Source organism: Sceloporus undulatus, chromosome 4 (genome assembly GCF_019175285.1).
Source record: "Sceloporus undulatus isolate JIND9_A2432 ecotype Alabama chromosome 4, SceUnd_v1.1, whole genome shotgun sequence".
NCBI lineage: Eukaryota > Metazoa > Chordata > Lepidosauria > Squamata > Phrynosomatidae > Sceloporus > Sceloporus undulatus.
Genome location: NC_056525.1, coordinates 198,983,358 through 199,009,287, shown reverse-complemented (window position 1 = coordinate 199,009,287; position 25,930 = coordinate 198,983,358). Strand labels below are relative to the sequence as shown.

The window sequence follows — 25,930 nt, the reverse complement described above, 5'->3', positions numbered from 1 at the left end:
GGAGATGTTACAAGAGTGGTGTTGTAAGAGGGGGGGGAGTCCTGGTGATATCATTAAGTATGAACCACAGTTGCACAAAATTTGCCAATTCAAACAATAATAATGAAAAAGTTAAACAAGTGTGGAACGTGTCCACACACTTTTCAAGGTAATGCTCTTGCCCTGAGAATCTTCCCCCCTTGTACTGAAAACTGGAAAAGAAGGAGTAGGCCCTGAAATACAGTACCATGACATGAAGTTGACTAACAAACCTATGAGGAAGGCTAGGCAGGCAGTTAGTGATCAAACTGCCCAGTGACCTTTCTGTTATGCTTATAACTAGCAATTCCTTCTGCTGAGAATTCTGAATGCTCTCCTGCATAATGGCACGGGAAGCTAGGGGGGTGGTGGGAATTGTGGTCAAATATGCCTTTGGCCATTATTAGATTATATTCATTCTTGTGACTGATTTCCCCCAGCAGCTGGAAGTGAGAAGTAAGGATAATGAGCAGCCATGTCTTTTGGCAGTGCTTTTAACGAACATTGCTTTGCCTTTTTGCTAACATGTTTTTAAAATTCTTTTTAATTTTGTAGAGTTGTACAATTGTATTAAAATTTATTTGATAGTGTTGTCATGTTATAACTTATAATGTGGTGGTGCAGTGGTTAAATGCCTGTACTGCAGCCACTCACTCAAAACCATAAGGTTGAGATTTCAATCCCAGCTAAGGGGGTTCAAGCTTGACTCAGGCTTGCATCCTTCCAAGGTCGCTAAAATGAGTACCCAGCTTGTTGGGGGCAATTAGCTTACAGCTGTAAACCACTTAGACACTGTTAGTTCAGTATGAAGAGATATATACATTAAGCTGTTTATTTCTAGATCTTTTCTTTTTTAGCATACTGTGGGAGTTAGTGAAACAGGCTTGTCTCTGCTCTCATCTTTTCTCATTGCATCATAATTTATACATGCTCACAAAGAAATTCTAGAGGTAGCGGCTGTTTATTTTGCATGTTGTAGATAGGCATGCATGGCTAAAGCTGAATTAGCTGGAGAGTCAGACTTTTCAACAGCTCAAGTGTTTATTGCATTGTTTACTGTAGGCACACTGCTGCAACTTGACACCAAACATGGGTTTCTCCAGCCCTCCAGTAGTATTTCCTCAATTTTGATGCTGCTTTCAAACCAACCCTCAAGCTAAGCAGTGGAAAAGCATGATTGGACTGGGGGCATGTAAGAAGACTTTGTAAAACGGACCATTTTGTTAGAGGCTTTGTTAACTGAAGTATGCCTGTATTCTTAAGAACCTGATCTTCCATTGGATATATACAAATGCAATTTAATGTAGGACTCCATATAGAGCCTATTACTTCTCTCTCTGGATATACAGGAGTAGATTACAGAGAATTTCATGTTGTTGTGTGCCTTGAAGTCATTTCCAATTTATGGGGACCCTAAGTAAACCTATCATGGGATTTTCTTGGCAAGATTTGTTCAGAAGAGGCTTGGCATTGCCTTCCCCTGAGACTGAGAGAGTATGACTTGCCTAAGGTCACCCAGTGGGTTTCATGGCTGAGTGAGGAAGTGAACCCTGGTCTTCAGATTCACAATACAACACTCAAACCACTATGCCACACTGGATAATAGTTTTTCAGAAATGGCAGCTACAGTAGTATTCATGGCTATTTAAAACAAATAAACAAACATTTTCTTCTTTTGTATTTATCCTAAAAACTGGATCTTACTAACATTCCAATAAGAACTTAACATTCTTGATGGCTTTTTAATACTACTTTTATTATATCTGTTTTATTTAAAATAACTGTGCTATAATAAGTGAATAATCACTGCAGAGCAAATGCCGTCCGCTATGAAAGACTATTTTACATTGCATAAAGCTGAAGTAGTCACTTATAGATAAAGGATTCATATATACAGCTACAAAACAGAGAAACAGCATATGCACAAGCAACACAGATGGATCTTCACAATACCTTATTCCATCTTTTGAAAAGTACAATGAAAATACAGTATTTAAGATGCTGTTAAAATATGCAGCTCTCTTTTCATTTCTAATATATTTGGATGAATGAAAATCTATTGTTCTTTAAAACCGTTTGTTTCTTAAGGAACTCATGAAATAATATACAGCAAAGTTTATATGCCTTTCTGGATAAGTCTCCATCACTATTAGCCTTCTGCTTTGACCTTTTCCCTCCATTCCCTACCATTTGATAACAATAACTTCAGAACCATGGAACTTTTTTCAATCACTCTATTTGTTCTTAGTAGAGAAATTATGGTGCGGTGCACACTGGCGCCATAACATGTCACAAAGACGTGCTAGGGTTGCCTCGAGGCATCTCTTACAGAAGCCCCACAACCCTAGTACGATTTCCATACATCAAAATGGCGATGCCCTGTACAGATGGGCGTTGCCATTTTGACGCGACGGACGGCTAGCGTCCGCACATCATGGCACCATAATGACATCGTGAGTGTGCCATTATGGCACCGCAAAAAGAACCCACTTCTCGTGGGTTCTTTTAAATCCATGAGGAAGCCGTGCGGTTCTGCCTGAGAATTCTAAATACCCCTCCTTAAAACTGCCAATCCCAGAATGCAACAGGAGGCAGCTAGAGGAGTCAAAGTGGAATAGTAGCACTTTAAGAGTATAGTGTGATAAACATCACAGAGAAACATATTTGGGTGTCATCAGCATACTGATAACACCGCACCCCGTGTCTCCGGATGAGAGACCTTATACACGTAGCCGGAAGGTAATTTTATACACAATATTTTTAATAATTTTGTGCATGAAACAAGCTCGTCTACACTGAACCATCAGAAAGCAAAAGTGTCATTATCTCAGCCTCCCATGTGGACAGTTCTGGATTTTAGAATATTCAAATTTCAGAATTCCAGATAAAGGAGACTCTACCCTTAGTTCAGCTCAGTCATCATTTGCATTGATTTCAGTGGCTTTATATGCATGATTTAGTTTAGCTCCTCCAACCCAAAGACTCAGAAGAAGGCTGAAATAAGGATAAATGATATGTCATATAATGTAAGAAGTAGGCATGTTTCAATATTCATTCAGGCATACAAAGTTGTGGCGAATCTTGTACTATTGGTGTACAGTACCTGGATGCACATATTCCAAAGATGTGCAGGAACAGCTGTGACATTTACCAGTTCCATTTGATCCATGCCTTTCTTTTTCATATTGAAATCTAGTAACGATAATTTGTGCCTTAGTAACCTTGCAGTTCAGTTACTAACACTAATTGGATCCTCCTGAGGAGTTTATGATGCTGAATTTTCACTGCTTAGTAAAGAATTAGTATAAATCAAATAATTTAAAAATCTTGCTTTGCTAATTATTTTAATGAATTTGGCCTGCATTCATGCTGTCAGAATGGTTATAATCCCCTTTTCCACCTGCAACTTCTTATTAAAATAGCTCTTGATTCCTGATAAACCCCAAGGAACAGGCTTTTAATCACGAGAGAAGACCAAATGGGCAGTAAAGCCCCAAAATTGCAATTTTATCAATAATGTTCCAAGTAAACTATGACTTTTGTTACCTGACCTTAACATTTATGAATAAGCAGGTTATAAAGTACAAAATATAAAGTAAAAAAACCCTGCAAGTTATTTGTCAAGTTTCTAAAGTAGAAATAGATAGTTTATTTTTTATATGTTATTTTACTGAAGTACTAAGTATTGTACTATACAGTACATGAGGTAACTTAAGTTCATGTGAGACAACGCATGAAGTACCTTGGAAAGTTTGATTCCTTTATTCAAACGTAGGTTGGATAACATAAATGAAATCTTTGTTATGCTGCCAATATCACCAGCACTCAACTGCTCAAGAAAAGAAGACATTGTTAGCTGAACAGTATGTCACACACTCATTTTGATCACAGCAATCTTTTTTTTAAATCACCTTAACTTTGTTGGAATCTTAAAAGAGCCTAAATAAGATGGGTAAGATAAGATTTAAAAATGATGAGACACTAGGTATTTGACGCAAAGATTGTTCACTCTTAGTTCAAGTTTGATTGAACAGTAAAATTCAAACATTACAAGCCATTGATTAAAATAATTCAGGTGCTTTAACATTCCAGCAAAAATCCCACTTGTCAATTCTTTTTTTCAAATTTAGTTGTCATTCCCAACACATTTTACATTTTACCCTTTAATACTCTCATATGCAATGCAATGCATATGAGTGCTCACAAAAGAGACTTGTTATTTCCAAAAAATGGCTAAACAGGGATGGATTTCTAAAAGGATTTAGACATCAGTGTTGAAAAATCAGATCACAAATGGTGGCCAATGCATGATCCTTATCTGTTATATTTATAAATATTTGGAAATGGATAGGCAACCTGTCTACATTGGCATTTGCTAGGCCTGCAGTGAATCTATGCTGCCTTTTATTCCAGGCTTTAAAGGAGTTACCCAAGAGGCTGCACCATATTCCTGAAACAGGTTCAAGATCTGAGATAGCTCCTTTAAATGTCTAGAATAAAATCCAGACTTTTCAACCTATATGAACTTTACTCGTTTCATACCCTTTGGGGACCAAAATAGTTTTATATGCTGCATAGCACTCAAGTATCAGTATCTACTCCAACAATTCCATCAATATAGCAGTGTGGAACAAGTCCTGAAAATCCAGTAATAGGAAAGACAGTATGTGCTACACAATGGTAAAATCAATGTAAATTAGAAACTCACCAGAAAGGATTCATTTTTAAAACTGTGAACTCTCTTTGCATGGGATTTCCCCCTGGTTCCAAACACAAGTACTTCTACATCAGGCATTTTTTCTGGAGCATGAGCACAATCCACCCACATTTGCCACTGTCCTTTGCTTTTAGCACCAAAATCTTTAAATGAACCAGATGCTGAAATGGTTTCTGAGTGAAAAATAAATGTAAATCCATCATGATGTATATTTCAGTTGAAAAGCTAATGCAAATGCTCAATTTTTCAGCTGTGTTCAGAATTTTCTATTTCCACTTTCCACATTTATATTAAACTCCAGTTCTACCATAACATGTGCCATAAAATACTGGAATAACATCCCATAATAACATGGTTTATTATCTCAGATCACAAAAGTGTGTTTTTTGGCAGTTCTAAGAATACCAGGCATGTTTCATCTCCGTCTGATAGCATATTCTTTCACAGTGGAGTAAAGCACTAGTTCATATGCTGTATACTTTATACAGATGAAGGCAAAGTATGGACTATGGCTCACATGCAGCTCCAGGGCTGTCTTTGTGGCTCCTGAAGCCCCTGCAGATTCAAACCATTCAATTAATTTTGCTCCAACTCATCCTCAAAAACCTCCCAGGGGTTTTCACTGCATTTTTGGTCCCACTGGCCATTTTAGGCCCAGGAAAGTCCCCCCCCCCTTAAAATAGGAAATGTTAAAAAAAAGACATGTCTCAATCACTTCCAGTTGTAAAATTACACCAAGTTGTAAAAACACACTTTTCTGCACACCAAGTAACATGGCAAAAATGCCTCTAGAGGGCATTTGGCCCATATCAGGCATTTTTTGTAGGAGGGTTTCCTATAGGAGTAATGTAGCCCTCTGGCCTCCAGCAGTTGACAACACCTACTTTGTTATTTTGAACAGAGAAAATAGAATGTTCAAGTTTCATTGGCTTCCAATAAAATCTGGATTTTCTTTAGAGCAGTTGTTTTTGAATGCTTTAAAAAGTATTTTTATATAGTAATTGTTTAACTGTCATCTTTCTGCATCTTATTGGTGATCTCTAAGAAGATTTATTTATCAATAAATATGTTATAGGATGAAGGAGGTATAAATGCTTGCATAAATACTGTAAAATCAGTCAATCAATAAATCAGAAGTGTTACCTTTCAGTGGAACTGCAGTTTCTGTAAAAACTTTCTTTGAATGTTTACTGATCCAGTTATTGTGGACAAAGATATATGAAGTGAAGGGGTAACTCCCTTCTTTTACTACAATCTTTTCTAAGAACCAATCATCTAGAAGAAAAAGAAAAAAATGTTGTAATTCATCTATGCAAAAAAAAAAAGAGATATAGATAGGCGTTTGTAGACTTGGTCAGCTATCTCATATACGTGGAGTGAACTGGTGCCCAGGAAGGACCTTTATAATAAGACTATATAATAGCCATAGAAATGCAAAACTTGTGGGTTACAAGTTACAAGCTCAGTTTTAACTAGGATCATTGAGGGACAAAGGCAGGAGGAAAGTTGTTACCTAAGGCCAGGGTGGGTGGCTGACCTTTTGAATGGTGGAGGGAGTTTTGGATTGTGGTGAGTGCAGGCAGGGAACTGGAAAAGAGAGATGATAAACTGCCCAAGAGTGCCCTTATGAGGCTGGGATCTTAGACAGTGTTATAATACATGTAGTGTATCAGGAAGCCATTGTCTCTGTCCAACCCACTGCTGGTGAATTGGAATTTTGTGGGTATATTTTAAAACAGTTTTTTTTTCTCTTTCCAATCTTTCTTTGTAGGGTTTTTTTTCTTTTTCTTTTTGGTTGTTTTGTTTTGTTTGGCTCATTGTCCTCAAGTACTCCTCAAGAGCCACTGTCCTGAGGTCAGAGATTAAATATCCAGGAAGACTGAAATATTCTGCAACAGGTTTTTGTGCATTCCCATTTCTAATGTCTGATTTATATCCATTTATCCTCTGGTGCAGAGCCTAGTTTCTTTGCCCCATATAAAGAGAAACAGCCAAATTACAATATATTCCAGATCTGTAATTCAAAGTTTTTAAGTGAATTCTTGTTGTATATCTTTATTTCTGAGATATGGTGACCCTAAGGCCACCATAAGAATGTATCATGGAGTTCTCTTGTCAAGATTTGTTCAGAGGTGGGTTACCTTTGCTCTGATGCTGAAAGAATGTGACTTGCCTAAGTTCACTCAGTTCACTCTGAGGGTTTCCATGTCTCAGTGGGGCCACTCAGTGGCCTCCAAAAACACAGCCCAATGTTTCAATCTCAGCAAAGGGATGTGGCTTCCTGCTCCTCTCTCTTTGTAAGATGTTATATAACAGATGAAGAACAGAGAAAGTGGAGGACAATCAGCAACAAGAGGGGATGGAGGGGAGAAGACTGAGGTAGAAGAAAAAGAGAGATACATTGAAAAGATGGGATACAGTAGAGACTAAAATTAGTTGGAGGTTTTTTTGTTTTGTTTTTTTAAAAAATGCTTTTGCAAAGACTTTTGCCTCCTCATTTCTGCCCAAATAAGTAACACTGTTTCTCACAACAGAAAGAAAAAGAGAATATATGTGACTGCATTGGGATGCATTTCTTATTGGAATGGCAGCCCAGAGCAGTGAAAGTGGGCATGAATTTGTACTTGATCGTACTCCTGAGGCTAGCTTAGGCACAAGATTAGAACAATGGGTTGGAGCAGAGGGAACTGCTTCTATATGCACTCCCATAGATAGGTTTGAGAAATTTCATGAATCCCATGACATCTCCAGTTGAATTGTGTTGGGGGATTGTAATGTAGGAAATATAGTTGGGGGAAAGTGCTAGGGGTCTTGCATCATAATATCATTTGCATCTGCATTAGAACTTCCAGGGTGAGATATCTGAATTAGAAACTTGGGGGGAAATCAGATAGCAATTACAGTTACTTAAGTGACCTTTATTGACTGCATTAAGAGTAAGAAGCAATAACCTGTTTTGTTACCAGAGTAATGAGTAAAATAACTACTTCCTTTTAAAAAGTAACATTACAAGGTGAACATAGGGATAAACACAGCTCATTATTCTGATAACAAAAATTTAGTACCCCCCTAAAATTTAGCCCTGTTTCCTTCTATTTGAATTGTTACATTTTAGACTCTATATGGAATGTTTCTATAGATTTCACCTTCAGAAATTGGACACCATTTTTGATGATTGGTCAGTGTTTATTGATTACATCAACACTAACTCAATTGCTATCAGACCTCCTATTTATCAGGTTATTCTTTGGAATGATACTTTGATCACAACTCCATCAATTAGCAGATCTGAATGATGTCTTTAGGACTTTGTTACTGCTATTGCCCCAGAAAAGATAGCTATTATGCAAGTTTACATATAGACCTCCAAGGCTATTTGTTATTTATATATTGATTGTTTTGTATTGTTGTTATAAAACAAATAAAAATAATTATCAAAAAAAGGATGAAGTGTAAAATATGGGGGGAAATGCCTTGGTAGGAAACAAAAAACAGCTACATTTGGCATAGACTTATGTTTATATTGTTACGATCACACTGAAGTCTGCCACTTTATTATGGATTGCCATATTCAGATGCCTCCTGCCATCCTGAGATCCATAATAAAATGAAACATTTGTTCCTGTCTTTTCACATACATTTATAGAAACACCTTCTGAGTCTACAGCTTGCATCTGATGAAGTAGGTTTCTAGCTCCATAAGCTCACACTACAACAAGGCAGCAGCTTCTGACTGCAATCTAAAGTAGCTATTTAGTTTTCGAGGTAAGATATGTGTGAACATGCCTTTATTGATGTATCTGTTGCAGCATCTCCCACTGATGAACATGTCAGTTCTAGATGGCTTACTTCTTAGTTATCAAAGTGCTTCAGAGAAGACTTCAAAGTTTGTGGTGTGGTACCATGTTCTCACTTCAGAATGACTATTTTTCTACTTTTGACAGTGGCCTTTGTCTTTTTATAGTTACAGACTAATATTAACCATTTTAGTATTTGTTGCACTGAGCTCAGCACATGTAGATCTTAATTTTACAAACTATACCTTTGGTTAAACTTCTAAATCCCACAAGGACCTGGTTCAGATTCCCAAGGTGTACTGCTTTGATTCTGAAAACATCCACCTGTAATTTGGGAAGAAATATTATTGTTGATTTGTATGAAGCTTATCCATCTGTAACTAACATCAAGGAGGAACAATAAAACACTGTCAATAATTTTAATTGTGTAGACAAACACTTTAGAGTAAGTATATCATTTTCTGTAAGATTTTTTTATATATATAGCTGTAAAATGTTTTAAATTATGTTTTAAATCTCCAGAATTAAATCCAGTTCTGATATATTCCATCATCATAGAGCCTCTTCTGGCTTTACCTCCAGGAGGACTTTGCAATGAAATGAGATCTATTTCTGCAGCATGGGAATATTTTGCATGGAACAAGTTTTCTGGCTTGCACTATGGAAGGAGAGCCCTTTTGTTTGCAGACTGTGAAGACTTTGACTTTTAACTCTCAGTTCACTGGATAAATGATAAAGGGGACTACTTGACTGATGGGAAAAATCTTTTGATCTCAATTTATTAAAGATTTCAAGTAGCTGCTTAGCTCTCTGTCACTGAAATCATAGGCTTGTAAAGACTTAACTTTGGCTTTTACAATAGGCTATTACTATATGACTATTCAGACTATAATTCTTTCTGAAATAAAATGTTCTGTGTGTGACATGAGCTGTCATTAGAAAGATGTGTGCAACTGATATAGTTTCTTTTTTCTTTTCTTATTTTTACCTCCCCTCTTCCAAAACATATTGGGCCTTTTTCAGAATCATTAAGCCATCGTTTCCCAGAGTCACTTCTGTCCCCTTGAAGACAAAGATAGACGTCTCCACTAGCATCAGCTTTCTTTTTGTCTCCAGTATGCACATGGATTGAATATTCCACCACTGAAGTAAATAAAATAAATGCATTGTTACTTATTACAAAGTAGAATTATTTACCAGGCTGCTGTCTTGCTGCAGTGTTATAGATGAACATAGATGTATATTATTAAGTAAAGAAGGAAGAAGTCACCCTTAAGGATTAGCTATGATAAATATGCAATTACTCCAATATACATTATACAAAAAACATGTTTTTCTCACAATTATTCCACTGACCATATTGCAACATTTCTAGTCAGTGTTTCAACTACATCAGAGTAAGAATGTAAATCCTTGCTCATTTGTCATCACACGATAGGATGAATAATTACAGTAAGGTTTTTCCTCATGGTGGGAGAAGACAAAATTTTCACTGCAATATTCTTCCCATATTTGAACATCCTGAAGTGCTGCAAATGTTATATACAGATCAAAGTTTCTGTCAAAATTAGTGACTATGAATTTGTCCAACCATTTCTCACTTGGTATTAGGATTAGCACTTCAACACTGCAGCCCAGTCTCTATTGAGAAAATGCAATTTTCCTCCATTTATGAGAAAGAATTGTATTTTCCCTACAACATAATATTACAGATTCAGTGACTGGAAAATGTGATCACAAGATAAACAAACTACTTTAAGATGTTAAGTTAAGAAATTATGTGCATTAACAGTTGTGTAAGAAGTGAATAACAGCTGTAAACTAATTGTACACAAAAATAAAGGCTGACTGGATATGCTATAAATGTTTTTTTTAATAACTGAAAAGACTTAATGCATTGTTTTCTTTATATAACTCAAATGTTTTAACTTCAATATCATTATGACAGCATTACAGCCTTCTCTGACTGAGATGCCTGAATGTGTGACATGGTTATTTAGCAGAAAATGATTACTGCACCTAAGTTGAACAGAATCAGAATGTAGTTCCCATCTATTTTCCCCCTTTTATACCAGTTAGAATAATAATAATAATAATAATAATAATAATAAATTTTATTTCTATACCGCTTTTCCAGAGATCAAAGTGGTGTACGCAAAATTTAAAACCAGTTACAAACACATAGATAAAACCGATAACACAATATACAATATACAAATCTAAAACAATCATTCAAAAGGGTGAGGCAGAAGGTTAATAGAATCAAAATACACAACATTTTCCAGAGGGGAAGGCTTGACAGAAGAGGAAAGTTTTTAGCCTCTTTTTGAATGTTTCTGGGGAGGGGGGGTGATCAAGCGGAGTTCCTCAGGAAGATTGTTCCAGATTTGTGGGGCCGCTACTGAGAAGGCCCTCTGGGATGTAGTAGCATATTTAGATGATGGAATTTCTAGCAAGTTCTTCCCGGTTGTTCTGAGTGTGCGGGACGGATTATATGGGAAGATGCGGTCCCTCAAGTAACTCGGGCACAAGCCATGTAAGGCTTTATAGGTAATAACCAACACCTTGTATTGTGCTCAGAAGCGAATAGGCAGCCAGTGCAGGTCTTTCAGAATAGGTGTTATATGGTCAAACCTGGATGACCAATCTGGCTGCCATGTTTTGTACTAGCTGAAGCTTTCAGGCTTGGTACAAGGGTTGCCCCATGTAGAGCGCATTACAGAAATCTAAGCGAGAGGTTACCAGAGCATGTACCACAATTTCAAGGTCCCTTTGGCCCAGGTAGGATCGCAGCTGGCGTATCAACCGAAGTTGATAGCAAGCACTTCTGACCGTCGTATCTACTTGAGATGTCAACTGCAGAGACGAGTCCAGAAGTACTCCTAGACTAAAAACTTCATCCTTTAGGGGAAGTGTGACCCCATTCAGGACAAGTGGATAAACTTCCTTCCCCAGGCCTGGGGAACCTATCACAAGTACTTCCATTTTCTCTGGATTCAGACTGAGTTTGTTTTCCCTCATCCAGCCCATTACCGACTCCAGGCAGGCGTTCAGAGGAGAGACCCCATCCTTAGTCACTGAATCAGTCGGAGACACAGAGAAACATATTTGGGTGTCAAGAATGACCATAAGTAAGAAAAATGTGAAAGCACAAAGACAAATATTTTAGAGATTATACCCCTGATCACTGCTCCTAGAACACAAATGCCCTGAGTCCTTGAGAGAGTTTTTCAGGCAGCCTTCATAGATTGATATACCCAGTTAATGAGATTCTGTGTTTATGTGACCTCAACTGTTGACTAGCAACTTGTTTATTCTGGGTGTTTTGAAGTGTAAGATTCTAATGGCTCCTGTTGTTGGGTTATTCTGCTTATTCCATCCTTACTGTTCTCCTGAAAATCTAGAAAGAACTATTAAGAAGCGAAGAAGTCCTGCACAATTAATTGCTGGATCCATCAGCAGTTGAATCTACTGTTCAGATGAGCTTAATATGATTTGTTCAACTTTTTGGGTAGAATTGCTGAAATCAGCCAGAGGGTGAGTAGGCTGTACACACCCATACATTTCAAAAGGACAGATTCGGAAAGGGGGAAAGGTACCTCTTCCCTAGCAACTGTCTTCCTTTGCCTGAACATGTTGTTCTTGATTTTAGGGAAACTTCATATAAGAGTAAATTCATCCCAGGTTTTATGCAAATTTAATTAGGTTATTTTTTTCTGAGGAACTTAATTAGCAAAATTGCTTCAGGGCATTAAGCATCAGTCTGTAAATACATCAGTGAAAGTTTGTGCAGAGAGACCAAATGAATAGAAAGAGCAATGTAAAGAAGACACTTCAACTGGGGCAAACACACATTACATAAATATGCACTGATGTAACTGTATTGACTGATACATGAACAGAACTGGAACATGACAGGGGTTTGTTAAATGAATAAAAATCATTTATTTTACTAATGTGATAGATAAATATGGGCTTCTTCATTAACTACATTTACATTAATTATATTGCCATACACACAATGAAACTATAGTATACAGTATATGGGTCTTACTCTCACTTTCTCTTCACAACAACCCTGTGAGATAGGTCAAGCTGAAAGAGAGTGACTGGGGCAAGATCACAGAATGAGCTCATCAAGAACTTGGATTGCCTTATAACCATTATGTCCCATTGCTTCTCCAAAGCATAGCTTAAGTCTTATATTAATTTATCCCTAATTCCCACTGAATTGTATACTAGTTAATTTTCAACAGACAGGTATATGATTGAGCTGTAAAAGTCTGGGAATCTGTGAACTTCCCAATATCAATGAAGTCACCCCCGTCATCATTGGCCAGCCTGGTTAGGGCTAATGGGAACTGAAGTCCAGCATTATAGGGAGGGATACAGTTTCTCATTCCTTTAAATCTAAACATAGTAACAATGTAAGGTCTACTCAGAAGTAAACTCACTGATATAAAAGAAGGGTACTGCCAAGCTAGTGCACATCACATTGCAGCCTTAGTAGAAATGGTGTCATGAAGTCAATCCTTTAATAAGTTTGCATTATGTGAAAAGAGATTTGTCACATAAGTAAGAATGTTAAAGGCTAATTTTGCATTGAGACTACAAAATTACAAATCAAAAGAATCTGAGAAAGAAGTAAAGTTCACATATTGCTAATAGCCATGATGTCTGCCATGAATGAATATTTTGGTCCTTCCTAGTTTTATATGTTCTGTAGTATTTCTTTGAAAGGCAATATTGATTGGGTTACTGGAGTTGTACTGTAATGAGATATGGTTCACTAAAATTACATCTCCTTTGCACTGAGGCATTAGGTTTCTAGATTCAAGGGCTTCTTTCTCTGATTTGCTTCATCTGTGTCCAATAAATTATATGACCTCTTCATTACAGTAGACATGCATGCAAGGCAATCTGGCCATTATTTACAGTTTCACTTTCTGTGTTCCACTTCCCACTGTTGTGCTGCAGCTCTTCATTGTAATAAAAGGAAAATAAAAGAAATAGCAAGTGACAGGCCTAGCAGAAAGTATTCCTCATTGCTAGTGCTACTTATTCAGAATAAAAAATAAGCCCAAAGCACTCACACAAAGCTCCCCTTGTATTACTCAAGCAGATAATGCAATATATTAAATAATTCATGATATCTGTTCAGAATAGCTATCCAAATTTATATTTTTGACTAAAGGCCACAAACTGGTGACTTAATTAATATATTTTGATGTTTAATCATATGTAGTACAATCTTATTTATGCTTATTTGGGAGTTTTTTGTGTTTTGGTTTGGTAAGTCTTCAAAGATGGAGGCTCCATGCAAAATCACACTTACTGCATGGGTAACTGTGCATTTTCCATTCTGGATAGCTCCAGGTCCAGTTCTGTGTCCAGTACATTAAGAAAGTTATTGACAAATCAGAATGTGTTCAGAGAAAAGCAGCAAAGATGGCAACAAGTAATGAGATGTTGAAGGAAACAGATATATTTATACTGGAGGGGAAAGGCTAGTGGGCATGACTGCTCTCTTCAAATAACTGAAGATGCAAAAAATGTATTCTTTCCACCCCAGAGGGTGGGGGTCTAGTGAGCATACAGTGTATCACAAGAGGGTATATTTGGAATGCGTATCAGGATAAATTTTGTAAGGGTGAAAGCAATTAACCCTTAAGGGAATGCATTAACTCTGAGTCTTCAACATGAAGTAGCATGTTGGACTTGATGACTTACAAGGTCTACCCTGATTTTTGACTCTATGACTGCAATTCCAGAACTGGAAAAAGTAATGTTTTTTTCTCTCAGAACCAAGTGGACATGCTGCCCAGGGAGTCTAGAAATTCCAGTCCAAATACGATAATCCCCTCTCCCCCAGTCAAGTCCTACAACCTGTTGTAAATAAGCATTCAGAACAGAGATTAATGACTGTTGTGCCCTCATAACATTACCATTATTAGATAAGAATACTGCAGGAATATTACTTCCAATTTCAAGGCAGATAGATATTATAGGTCCAAAATACACTGCAGAAAAAATCCAGTTTGAGACTGCTTTAACTGCCCTGGCTCAATGCTAGGGAATTCTAGAAACTGTAGTTTTGTGAGACTATACAAAAGCCTTCTCTATCAGAGATTCTGGTGTCACAATAAGCTACAATTTCCAAGATTCCTTAGCACTGAGGTTGGGCAGTTAATGCAGTCTCAAACTGGGTTATTTCTACAGTATGTTTTGTATCATAATGTAAAGAATGGTCTGGAGTATAAACTATTGTTCTCTTTTTGGTTGAAAGGCAAATCAGTGTATCATGTAATTACACTTCATTTAACATGAATGTGGGAAAGGATGTTGATGAAATGCGTGGACTGATCCTAAATACTGCTACTTGGGGGGGGGGGGGTGATTCCCAATGTATTCCATGGGTTCATTCCCTTGTAAGTGAACAGGTAGGACTGATTTTTTTCTGACATTGGACTGGGTCCAGAGAATTACAAGCAGAATACTGTTTGCAATGACATGTAATAAAATGGCACTTTCCCACAGTTGCCTTTCTACTGAAACTCTCTCTGCTCTATCTCCAATGCCAGTCCTGCATGTCAGAAGTCAGTACAGAATGGTACAGGATGTAGGTTGTAGGAGATGCACCCATGTATATGGGGCAATGAGCAGAGTTGCCCCTTTGTGGAATTTGAAGTGTCTTCTTCTTAAGAGGAAAGGCTTTCTGAGTCACATTCATTGTTTACACTATTCTATGTAATACAAGTGTCATGTCCAGTCTTACACTTGCTTCTGTGGAAACCCCCAATATGAAATAGAGACTAACAACATGTGTGAAAAGCTGCAACATCACACAGCGACCCCATTCACAGTGTGATGGATTAGTGGTCATGCATAGGGATGGGCTGCTGCTTCCTTACAGCTGACTCCTTTCAAAGAGAGAAAGAAACAGATGCATTGAAAGAAGACCATTTATCAGTCTAAAATCTAAGGTCAAGATTATTGTTCAGACTATATCGGCTCCTTAAAGGTGTTCAAGGTATTTTTTCTATAACAGAAAGCAGATTTATCTTACCAGGCAAAGGATCCTGATTGGAATAGAATGCTGGTAATTCAACACATTTTTCTTCCTTGGGTTTGAACCAAGTGTCAAAATTTAACCACATCTCTTGGTTGGTGCCTGTATGTTTCATATGCAACATGTCCAAATGCCAAGGCTCATTTATCTGATTGTGTGGACCAGATATCTGAATCTTGTAAAGGGAGCCAATGTTTTTTAGTTCATCCTGGGTGAGAAGGGGGAAAACAGTCAAAAACTCCCCTACCCTTTTCAAAACTGTACACCATTATGTGTCTATCAGTTATATTAGATTTCTCAGTAGTTTCAGTCAGTAAAGTGACCCATCCGTTTTTTAAGAGACATTTTTCTCCAAAGTACCAAAAGGATTTTAAAAAAGAGTGGCACACTGAACATTTAAAATAAATAACAAAATTCTAGTGTAACTTTCTATCTGAAGTAGCATTGGTCATTCATCTGTATGAATCAGATGAGATTTTGATCTTAATCTGATTAACTTTCAAAAACTAAGAAGTTGGGATTATTTAAGTATTATATTTTAAAGTGTCCATCCAAGATGTTTTCAGATGTCTACCTAAGTGAGATTGTGCTTTAAACACATTTGCAAACATGAGTACCTTCAAAATCACACTTAAAGGGAAGAGAAAGTAAAAGGAAAGGAAAGGTGACCATCAGAAGAACTCTGGAATTAGTCTTTTGCTTTAAACTAGTGGTCTCCAAACCTTTTTGGACTACTGCCCCCTTTCTTCATGGAAGACAATCCTCATACTCCCCTGGACATTTTTTTATATTAGTTCTACTGTTCTACTGCAAATTCAGAACAACTAATCTCAATCACTGCTCCCTTTGCACCCAGTCACCTTGGGAGCAGCAACTGAGCAGCTGGCTGAATAGTGACCAAGAAGCTTATTGCCTGTGTCAGTCTTGCAGCAAAAGCTGGCACGGGCAAGAATGTTTTTGGTCTCTGTTTGACTGGCTGCTCAGTCTCTGCTATCTTTGTGCCCTGTCATCCTGGGAGCAGCAACTGAGCATCTAGCTAAGCAGTGATTGAGAAGCCTCTCACCCATGCCAGCCTTGTAGCAAAGACCAGTGAACAAGAGGTCCCTTGGTTGCTGCTCAGCCAGCTGCTCAGTTGCTGCTCCCAGGGAGAACAGGTGCAAAGGAGAAGCTTCTCCCTAGAGAGGAGGGACACTAAATCCTTACTTGGGGCAGAGAAAGGCAAAGCCAGTGTGTATGGAACCATTACTCCGGTTCTGAGGTCCCTCCACTGGCTGCCTATTAGCTTCCGGGCCCAGTACAAGGTGTTGGTTATTACCTTTAAAGCCCTAAATGGCTTGGGTCCAAGCTATCTCAGGGACCGCCTCCTCCCGTATAATCCTCCCCGCGCTCTCCGGTCCTCTGGGAGGAACTTACTGCAGCCTCTAAAATCTAGGCTTGCGGCGACCTCCCAGAGGGCATTTTCTGCTGTCGCCCCCAAACTCTGGAACGACCTGCCGAATGAGATCCGTCAGTTGACATCATTAGACAGCTTTAAAAAAGCTGTCAAGACGGATCTCTTCCGGCAGGCCTTTCCAGATTAACCATCCCGGCCTGGGCTCCCTGATCCCCTCTTTCCTCTCGTGGCCCCATCTTCAGTGATGGTTGAGGATCTCCAGAGGGACACCAGGGTTTTTAGTTTGTTTTAACTATATTTTATGTTTTGATATTGTGTTTTTAATCTGTCATATTTTTTAATACTTTTATAAGGAGGGGAGGGATTATAATGTTTTTAATTTTATATTTTACTCTGTTATAATTCACTGTTGTCAACCGCCCGGATTGGTTCGCCACAGGGCGGTATACAAATAATAATAATAATAATAATAATAATAATAATAATTATGTAGATGGTTTACAGAGGTCACATGCTTTGGACTGGAGACTGGTGTGGACTGGGAAAGGGAGAGATTTTTATAGGAGCCACTCCAGGACAAAAGACTCTTTCCAATAATCAAGTGCAGATACGCTTTCCTCAAAGACTTTATTTATTTATTTATTTATTTATTTATTTATTTATTTAATGCCCCATTCTTTAGAGCAGTGGTTCCCAACCTGTGGGTCAGGACCCCTTTGGGGGTCGAATGACCCTTTTATGGGGGTCGCCTAAGACCATTGGAAAACACCTATTTAATTACAGTTATGAAGTAGCAACGAAAATAATTTCATGGGTTTGGGTCATCACAACATGAGGAACTGTATTAATGGGTCATGGCATTAGGAAGGTTGAGAACCACTGCTTTAGAATGTTCACAGAGGTGTTTATCAGACGAGCTCTTAAAGAGGTACTATTCCAGTGTGACTCCTCTAGCAGCCTCCTGTTGCATGCTGGGATTGGCAGTTTTAAGGAGGGGTATTTAGAATTCTCAGGCAGAGAAGTTCAGCTCCTTAAAACTGCCAATCCCAGCATGCAACAGGAGGCAGCTAGAGGAGTCACACTGGAATAGTACCTCTTTAAGAGCATAGTGTGATAAACATCAGAGTGTCTTTCCCACACAGCTTCAAGTATCCACTCTCCCACAAAGAAATAGTTTCTTCTGCTATGTCTTCTTTCACTTCATCTGATGAAAGAAAGCAGCAGCAGCAGTGGAACCCCAGCCTGACGGCCAAGTCCCAGCAAAGCTCACAAAGCTTAATTTTAAAGGTCTCTTTTGCTGCCACTTCTCCCCTGTCACCATGTGCTCTAACTCTATGCTCCGTTCTGCCCCAAAATGGTGCCGCTCCAAGCCACAGAGTGATGCCCTGTGCCCAAGTCTCATGAGAGTTTCCCAACTGCCACTATTAGTGAAAGACACCAGTAAGGGAGTGAGCTCACATGAGCAGGCAAAGAGTGGGAGATAGCACCACATAAAATGATCAGTAAGGTTGTGTGGTGGTTTTTTGAGGATCCTGTAAAGAGATTTCATCCAATCTTCATCCCCACCATGGTCCTAAAGGCTGCTGGTTTCCCTGGTCTTTCTTGCACACCAGTACAGTTGGCCCTTCCCTTATGCGGGGGATCCATTCTAGACCCTGCCGTGTAAGGGAAATATCGTGTAAAGTCAAGCCCCATTAGAAACAATGGGGCTCATTCCTGCAGCGCGCACCCAGCACACCCTATTGTTTCTTCTGGGGCACGGGAGAAGCCTTTCTGGCACGACTCCCAGCATATGCTGGAAGCCGTGTATACCACGCCGCATATGACACAGGCACACTGTACTTTGAGTGAAGCCCTCCCACTTCAGGCCCCCTTTTCCTTCACCGCCCCCTACTGTCCCACTTTTTTTTTTCACCATCCTCCTGGAACCAAGGGGGGGGGGAATACTTTGGGAATCACTGATTTAAAGTAAATAAATGCATGTTCTTTTGTAAAATTCCAATCAATGTCTACATTTTACCCAGGGATAGACAACCTGTGATATTTCAGATGTTGTTAGGCAGCATTTCCCTGCATCCTTAATTATTGGTTAGGGCAGATAGGCATTGTAGCCTGACAACATCTCAAAGGCCTCAGGCTGACTCTCCCAGTTACAGCCTATGATGGGAAAATTAACAGACATGGAGATTATCACACACAGACGGGATAAGGATGGGATTGCTCCCCCATCTTTATCCCATCTTTGACTGCAATCCTGTGAAAGGCTTTCAGATCACAGTGCTATTGCCCAATCATTGAAGCGGCATTACATTAACACAAACTCCTGTTAATGCAAACTGCTGGGCAATGCTGCTTCAGTGATGAGACAATAACAGGATAATGATGGGATCTGTGTGACATCGTTTGAAAATCTTTTTTGTGATTGATGTAAATCACGCTTTCTAGATGGGATAATGATGGGATTAGCACAACATCATATGAAAATCTTCTCACGATTGCGCTAGAAGAATGGGAAAAAGACAGGACAAGGCCATTTCATCCCCTGTCTGATAATCTCCACTGATCCTTTCATTCATAATCTAACATTAAGAAGTCTGTAAATATATATACTGATATATATATATATCAGTAGGACATAGTCTTTAGCCCCTGTCAAGCTGTTCAGAATAATACGTAAGTGTGAGAGGAACAGAGTACAATGGCTCCAAACTCTCTGCTGTCACTTTCTTCATGTGGGGTCTTTGTTATATGTAGTGGCTCTCCATACAATCAGCAACTCTGAAAATTATATTCTAAAAGTGGCGACCAGATTGTTCTCTGGCATGAATTTTAGAGACTATATATACTCAGTCTTGAACTAAACACATTCGTTTCCAATTTTGTTCTGAGCTCAATACAAGCTACTTTTTTAAATTAAGAAAACCACAAAGGCCTAAATGACTTGGGATCAGAATTTTGGAAAGATTGCCTCCTTTCATATGAACCTGTTTAAATTTGAGATATTCATCAGAGCCTCTGCAGCATGTTCTACCACCCCCAGAAGTTACTCTGATGAATTAATATGTTGAAGTTCCCTACTGAAAAATAATATTGGCCTAAATCTAATTATTATTCCCAGTTAGAGAAGAAATACTGAATCAATGGGAACTTGCTAAGTCAACATTTATGTATTTTTCATTTATTTAGTGTGTTTGCTCTAGTTGGTATTGAAATTTAAAGTTAAGACAATGTCTTCCAACAACATTATTACTATGTTTAATTGTTTTTGGAGTCATGTAATCTTACAGATTTGAAAACACCCTCACACCATGCACACTTATATAGTTTCTGAATAATCTATTCTAGATCATGGCTTGATATATGCCTATCTACTTTTGTTTCTTATTTTACAAAAATCAGTACTCACTTTGATATGCGTTTCATTTTCTGATAGCTGGAGTGTCAACTTTTTGTGATTTTGGTCTCCATAAAAGTTGAAAGTAAGATGTATAGGATCAATTTTAGCACTCGGGTCAGACCCAATGATATCTACTATCCATAAACCTGAAAACTCTCTGTTGATTTCAGGATGTATTGAACAAGAGGTCTTTCTTTTACCTTAAAAGGATTGAAGACACAAGCAAAAAGTTACGATCATCAGCTACAGTTTTAGTAGTAAATGAAAGAATTAATAAATAACTTTAAATGTCCATTGGATACAATGTAAGTGTTAACACATATACTTAAGCTGTGTGAATACTGAAATCAGTGGACATGATTAATAGTAATATTAGCTAGATTTTACCCCACTGCTATTGGAGATTATCAGATGATGGAGGGGAGCCTGGAGTAAAAGGCATCCTCCTGGCAAAGTTGTGTGATTGCTCTGAAGGTTTTCAGACACATCACACCTATCCAGGAAGATCTAGGAATGCTTCACCAACAAACCATTCATGGGAAAGTCCTGGGAATGGGTTGTTACCGAAGAATTCCTGGATCTTCATGGTTAAGTCCTGAATAAGTCTGATGTCATCTGAAAATCTTCAGCGTGATTGTGCAACTTTGCGGGGAGTATGTCTTTTTCTTCCCTGATTTTCCCTCATCTGATAATCTCATTTGTCTTAGTTTGTGCAAAACCATGGCAACAGTTCACTAATAACATCACAGTGTTACACCATTGTATTTTTTTAAAAAAAATTAAACTTTTTAAAAATGCCAATTTGGTTTCAGTGTCCTTTACTGAAGTTAATTATTAAAGAATAGCCAATATTCTTCAGAGCCTAATTGACTGTTCTTATATATGCAAATAGTACATCCAAGATTCCACTACATCCTTCAGTCTGTCTCATTTACAAGCACTATTTAGTGGAAGAGACTATGATAGGTGTGGATAACAAATGGCCTTCATGAAATGCACTTGTAATGAGGCCATAAACAGTAACATGCCGCGTGATACTACTGATGAGTGAACGTGTAATAAATCAAAAACAGAACAAGAGGTATTTGCCAGGTCTTCATGAAGCAGTGTTCAAATTCCTCTGAACAATTCTGTGTCTGTTCACTACATTTACACCATTAATCACCAATTGTGAGTAGATGATTAATTAAGTTTAATATGCTGTGCATAACGATCATTAATTCACTTTTTGTGGCACTCAAACTATGCATTGGAGGCCACAGTGCAAGGAAGGGACTGGGAGAAACATTTCTTCAACATCTTTTTGTGGCAGGATTCTTGTGTTTTTATGAATGCATGCGAAGCAGAAATTCAACAATGAAGCTTTTCTTGGTTCTAGTGTATGTGGTGTATCAACACTACAGAACTTTTTTTTATAGCACTTTAACTGTGTGAAGTCTATATATCTCGAAAATAAATTTCCTAGTATACATTAGTATGGAATCATAGCAGTTAAAGTAGTATCAAAATGCTATAAATATTTTGTATTATTGATGTATATTTAATAATGTTATTAATACTATTATTTCTATCGGAATTTGTGTCATTATAATACTGATTACAATTGGCTTGGTTTTATAGAAGGTTTTCCTGTGTTAAAATTGTTCAAAAAGGGCCTTTCCATAATAGTCCCTAAGGACTATTGAATTTCCTTGTGTTGATTGTGGACTTCCCAGTCTTTTCGGACTTTGATTTTATATGAGAAAAGTTTCATTGATGTTCCTTCCTGCCCAGTTAGCTGGAATTCCCTAGTGAGGGCTTCTTGCAATTCTGAGTCAGTTCAGATTGTCAAAATCCTCCATGCGTCATATACTTTGAATGGAGGCTGTGAACTGTTATGTTCAATTGAACGTGTGTTGCTCAGTTCAAATTAGCAAGAGAAATTTGATCTTTGCACAGACTGAAGCATGGCACAGGTTCTTGGAGTAATGCACACATTTTGATTCTCCAAACTTTGCAGTCTAGTTCCTAGATCAATACAGTATACCGAAATATGTACCAAATCAAATCAAAAACACAAACTTTTAGAATGCATGTTTTTTTACATAAATTGCATTTAGAAATGCTTCCATTTTGATGCAATTTGGGTTATGACAAAATATATTAAAAATATGAAGTAAAATATCTACATGCATTTTTTCATGCAACTACACACACACACATTTTGCATGGGACAGAAAGGACTTATTATGACATATAAACATGAGCTAGAAATAAATTGATCCATCCATCCTTAGATGCAACTTGAATGAATATTTGTAAATATTCAAAATCCAGGTCATTTTCTAGCATCCACACTGCAGAAATAAAGCAATCTGGCACTACTTTAACTGCCATTGGGATTTGTAGTTTGGTGAGGTACCAGAGCTCTCTGACAGACCAGGCTGAATACCTCATGACACAGTTAAAGTTAATGCAATGCAGATAAAGCAACGGCAGTTAAATGATATCAAACTGCTTTTTCAAAATTTGGATTTTTTTACATGCTTCAGATATGAAGATTTAAATGTAAACTGTCAAAATACTTCCACCACACACACACACACACACACACACACACAAACCTTTCTAAAAAATAACTTGTTCACCACTGCTGATTTTCCCTCTGTGATACAGAGCTGGAAGATACATTCTTTCTTTCAGTTCACAGTGTGTGATGGTGACTCCCCTCCAACACATTCCATGCTAAATTAATGTTCTCTAGAGCAAGTAATAGAATCTCACAGATGTGGGACTAGGAAGTCAGAGATACTCAAAACCATTACTACAGTACTGTTTCAGTACTGTATTATGCTAATACTAATTCCATTAGCATGTTCTCCACCTAATAATGGACAGCTGAGTCTGACATTCCCTCTACCTCTTGGCATCTTCAAAAGTATTCCAAGAGTAGAAAGGACCCTGCTGAATGGCAAAGAGACTGCAGAGGGAAGGAAGAGAATCTACAAACACCCATATGAGTTATTTCCTGTTCCAGTTGCCTCTGCAAAATTTTCAGGCATTGACCTCTTCCCCCTCAGTCTCCTGGGCCACAGTCCACAGCATTCAAAAATGTGTCCAGCTTTTCTCTGGATTCTACCCTCTGTTTAATATGAGTTTTCAACTATGAAATATCAGAATTAAATATAGGTATCAGGTGGCTAATCCCTTTTAGCAAAGTCAGATGCTTAGCAATGCTACCAACAGTGTGACAAGAACCTACCTACTGTTTCAATCTCACAGACTGTGTCACAGATTCCCAGATGAGTATCCAGCCAGTTCCAACATGGGAAGAGCCATTCTGTATCTGAATTTTCTGACTTCTTAATTGTTACCATTTTTAAGAATATTCCCGCTCCATATCCTTCTCCATCATGTCCTACAACTATCTTTTTCAGGTGGCCCAAAGAGACAGCCTCCACTAAAAAGGAATCCACCTGAAGAAGAATTGCATTTTAAAACAAAGACAAAGTAAGCTAGTTAATATCTTATTATAAATGTATTTCAAGGAAAAATGGCATCAGGATGCAACATAAGATCTAGAATTTATGCTGTTGAAACTTTAATCACTTTAATTAATAAATATATTTATTAATTAATATATACCAGCTTCTGAGGGCTGTGGTCCAACTCTTCTGAAGGGCACTAGATTGGCGGAAGTTGCTTTTACTTATTAACTCTATATATCTTGTATATGTTATACAATGATACTAATTAAAATTCAGAGTCTAAATATTTAGAAAAACTAAGAGCAGCGGGAGATGTAGATTGTAGAAAAGGACACAGAACAGGGCAGATACTGTGAAAGAATAATTGTATGTAGAAGGAGAAAGGGAAAAAAACAACAACCCTAAATGAGAAAAGACATAAATCACCAGTACAATTAATAATGTGGAACTGTATGGAACAGTGTTTTTGTGTGTGGGGCACAGTTAATAGACTCTATTTACATTCCAGAGTAGGGGTTCCTACGTTTTTGGGAGGTTATGGAGTTCTTTTAGAATCTAATTAAACTTATGGATCCCTCTCTAGAAAAGTACATATCTATATATACATATATGAACGTAAAATTTTGCACACAATTAATTTTGTTGTTGTCATTGTTAACTGTCCTTGAGTTGATCTCAACTCACAGCGACCCAAGGATGAGACTTCTTCGGGACGCCCTGTCATCCACTGCTCTGCTTAGGTCCTGCACTCTCATGCCTGTGGCTTCTCTGTTTGAGTCCAACTACTATCTTTTCCAGTGATTCATGATGTGGCCAAAGTATGATAGTCTCATTTTAATCATCCTGGATGATTCCAGGGACAGTTCAGGCTCAATCTGCTCTAGAATCCATTTGTTTGTCTTTTAGGTATCCTGCGCACTCTTCCCCAGCACCACATCTCAATGAGTGGATTTTCTTTCTGCTGGCTTTCTTCCCTGTACAACTCTCACATCCATATGTGGTGATGGGGAATAAAATAGCTTGGACAACCCTCACTTTAGTGTTTAGAGTTATAGTTTTACATGTAAAATATTGTCTAGTTCTTTCATAGCTGTCCTTTCCATTATTTCTTCTAATTTCTTGACTACAATCTCCATTCTGATCAATATTTGATCCAAGTTATGGGAATTCTTTGAGTATTCCAGTTTCCTCATTATCTAAGATGAATTTGTGAAGATCTTCCATGGTCATTATTTTTGTTTTCTTAATGTTCAGCATTAAGCCTACTTTGGCACGTTCCTCTTTGACCTTCTTCAGTAATTGCTCCAGGTCTTTGTTGGTTTCTGCTAGTATTGAGTCATCTGTATATCTTAAATTGTTAATGCTTTGTTATCCAATCTTTATTCCTCCTGCCTGGGTCTAAGCCTGCTCTGCATACAATATTATTTTACTCCATTTTAAATCAATTTCTTTCACACAGACTATCTTGGAATAGTGAACACTTAAAAATACTATGTATTTACCATACAACTTTACAGTGATGGGAAAACTTCAAAATAACAGGAAATAAATCAAAGGGAAAATAATCATTTTTGCTCCCAGTTTACAAACCTCTGTGAAGCCCACCAATAAACCCTGGGAGCAGCACTGGCTTTAGGTATTTGGCCACCCTAGATGAGAAATGTTTTGGCATCCCCTGTCACCCCTCATAATTATTTTCACCCCTTGATTTCCACTGTTTCGTTTGTTAAACCTAACATGACATAAAACTTAGGTTCCAATCTCTCATCATAGTATTGAGAATTAGTCAAAAAGCCAATTAGGTTTTTACAGGTTAAAGGCTTTTTTATTGCTGTGACATTTGGAATGGAGTTTCAATAAATGATTTCTGATTAGGTAATGATAAAAGACATAAGATACAGGCGGCTGTGCACCTCCCTATACCCTAATATAATGTAATAATAAATAGAGTACTCACCCAAACAACTAAAACTTCCTCTTTACTTAGTTTAAAACTTGGCATAAGAATGCAACACAGTATTAAACGTACTAGGCAAACATTCAAAATCAAACACGAACACTGAAACACTATT

The 25,930-nt window shown here is 37.8% G+C and overlaps 1 protein-coding gene across 1 annotated transcript in view; it reads right to left on the bottom strand.

The window, feature by feature from the left end:
• Window positions 1–25,930, bottom strand: part of RP1 (RP1 axonemal microtubule associated) — a 233,926-nt gene that overhangs the window by 52,377 nt on the left and 155,619 nt on the right. The window contains 8 exon segments of the mRNA XM_042461410.1: window positions 3,761–3,847; window positions 4,727–4,908; window positions 5,879–6,010; window positions 8,778–8,856; window positions 9,521–9,675; window positions 15,599–15,809; window positions 20,401–20,591; window positions 23,633–23,846. Coding sequence (XP_042317344.1) covers window positions 3,761–3,847; window positions 4,727–4,908; window positions 5,879–6,010; window positions 8,778–8,856; window positions 9,521–9,675; window positions 15,599–15,809; window positions 20,401–20,591; window positions 23,633–23,846 — 1,251 coding nt within the window.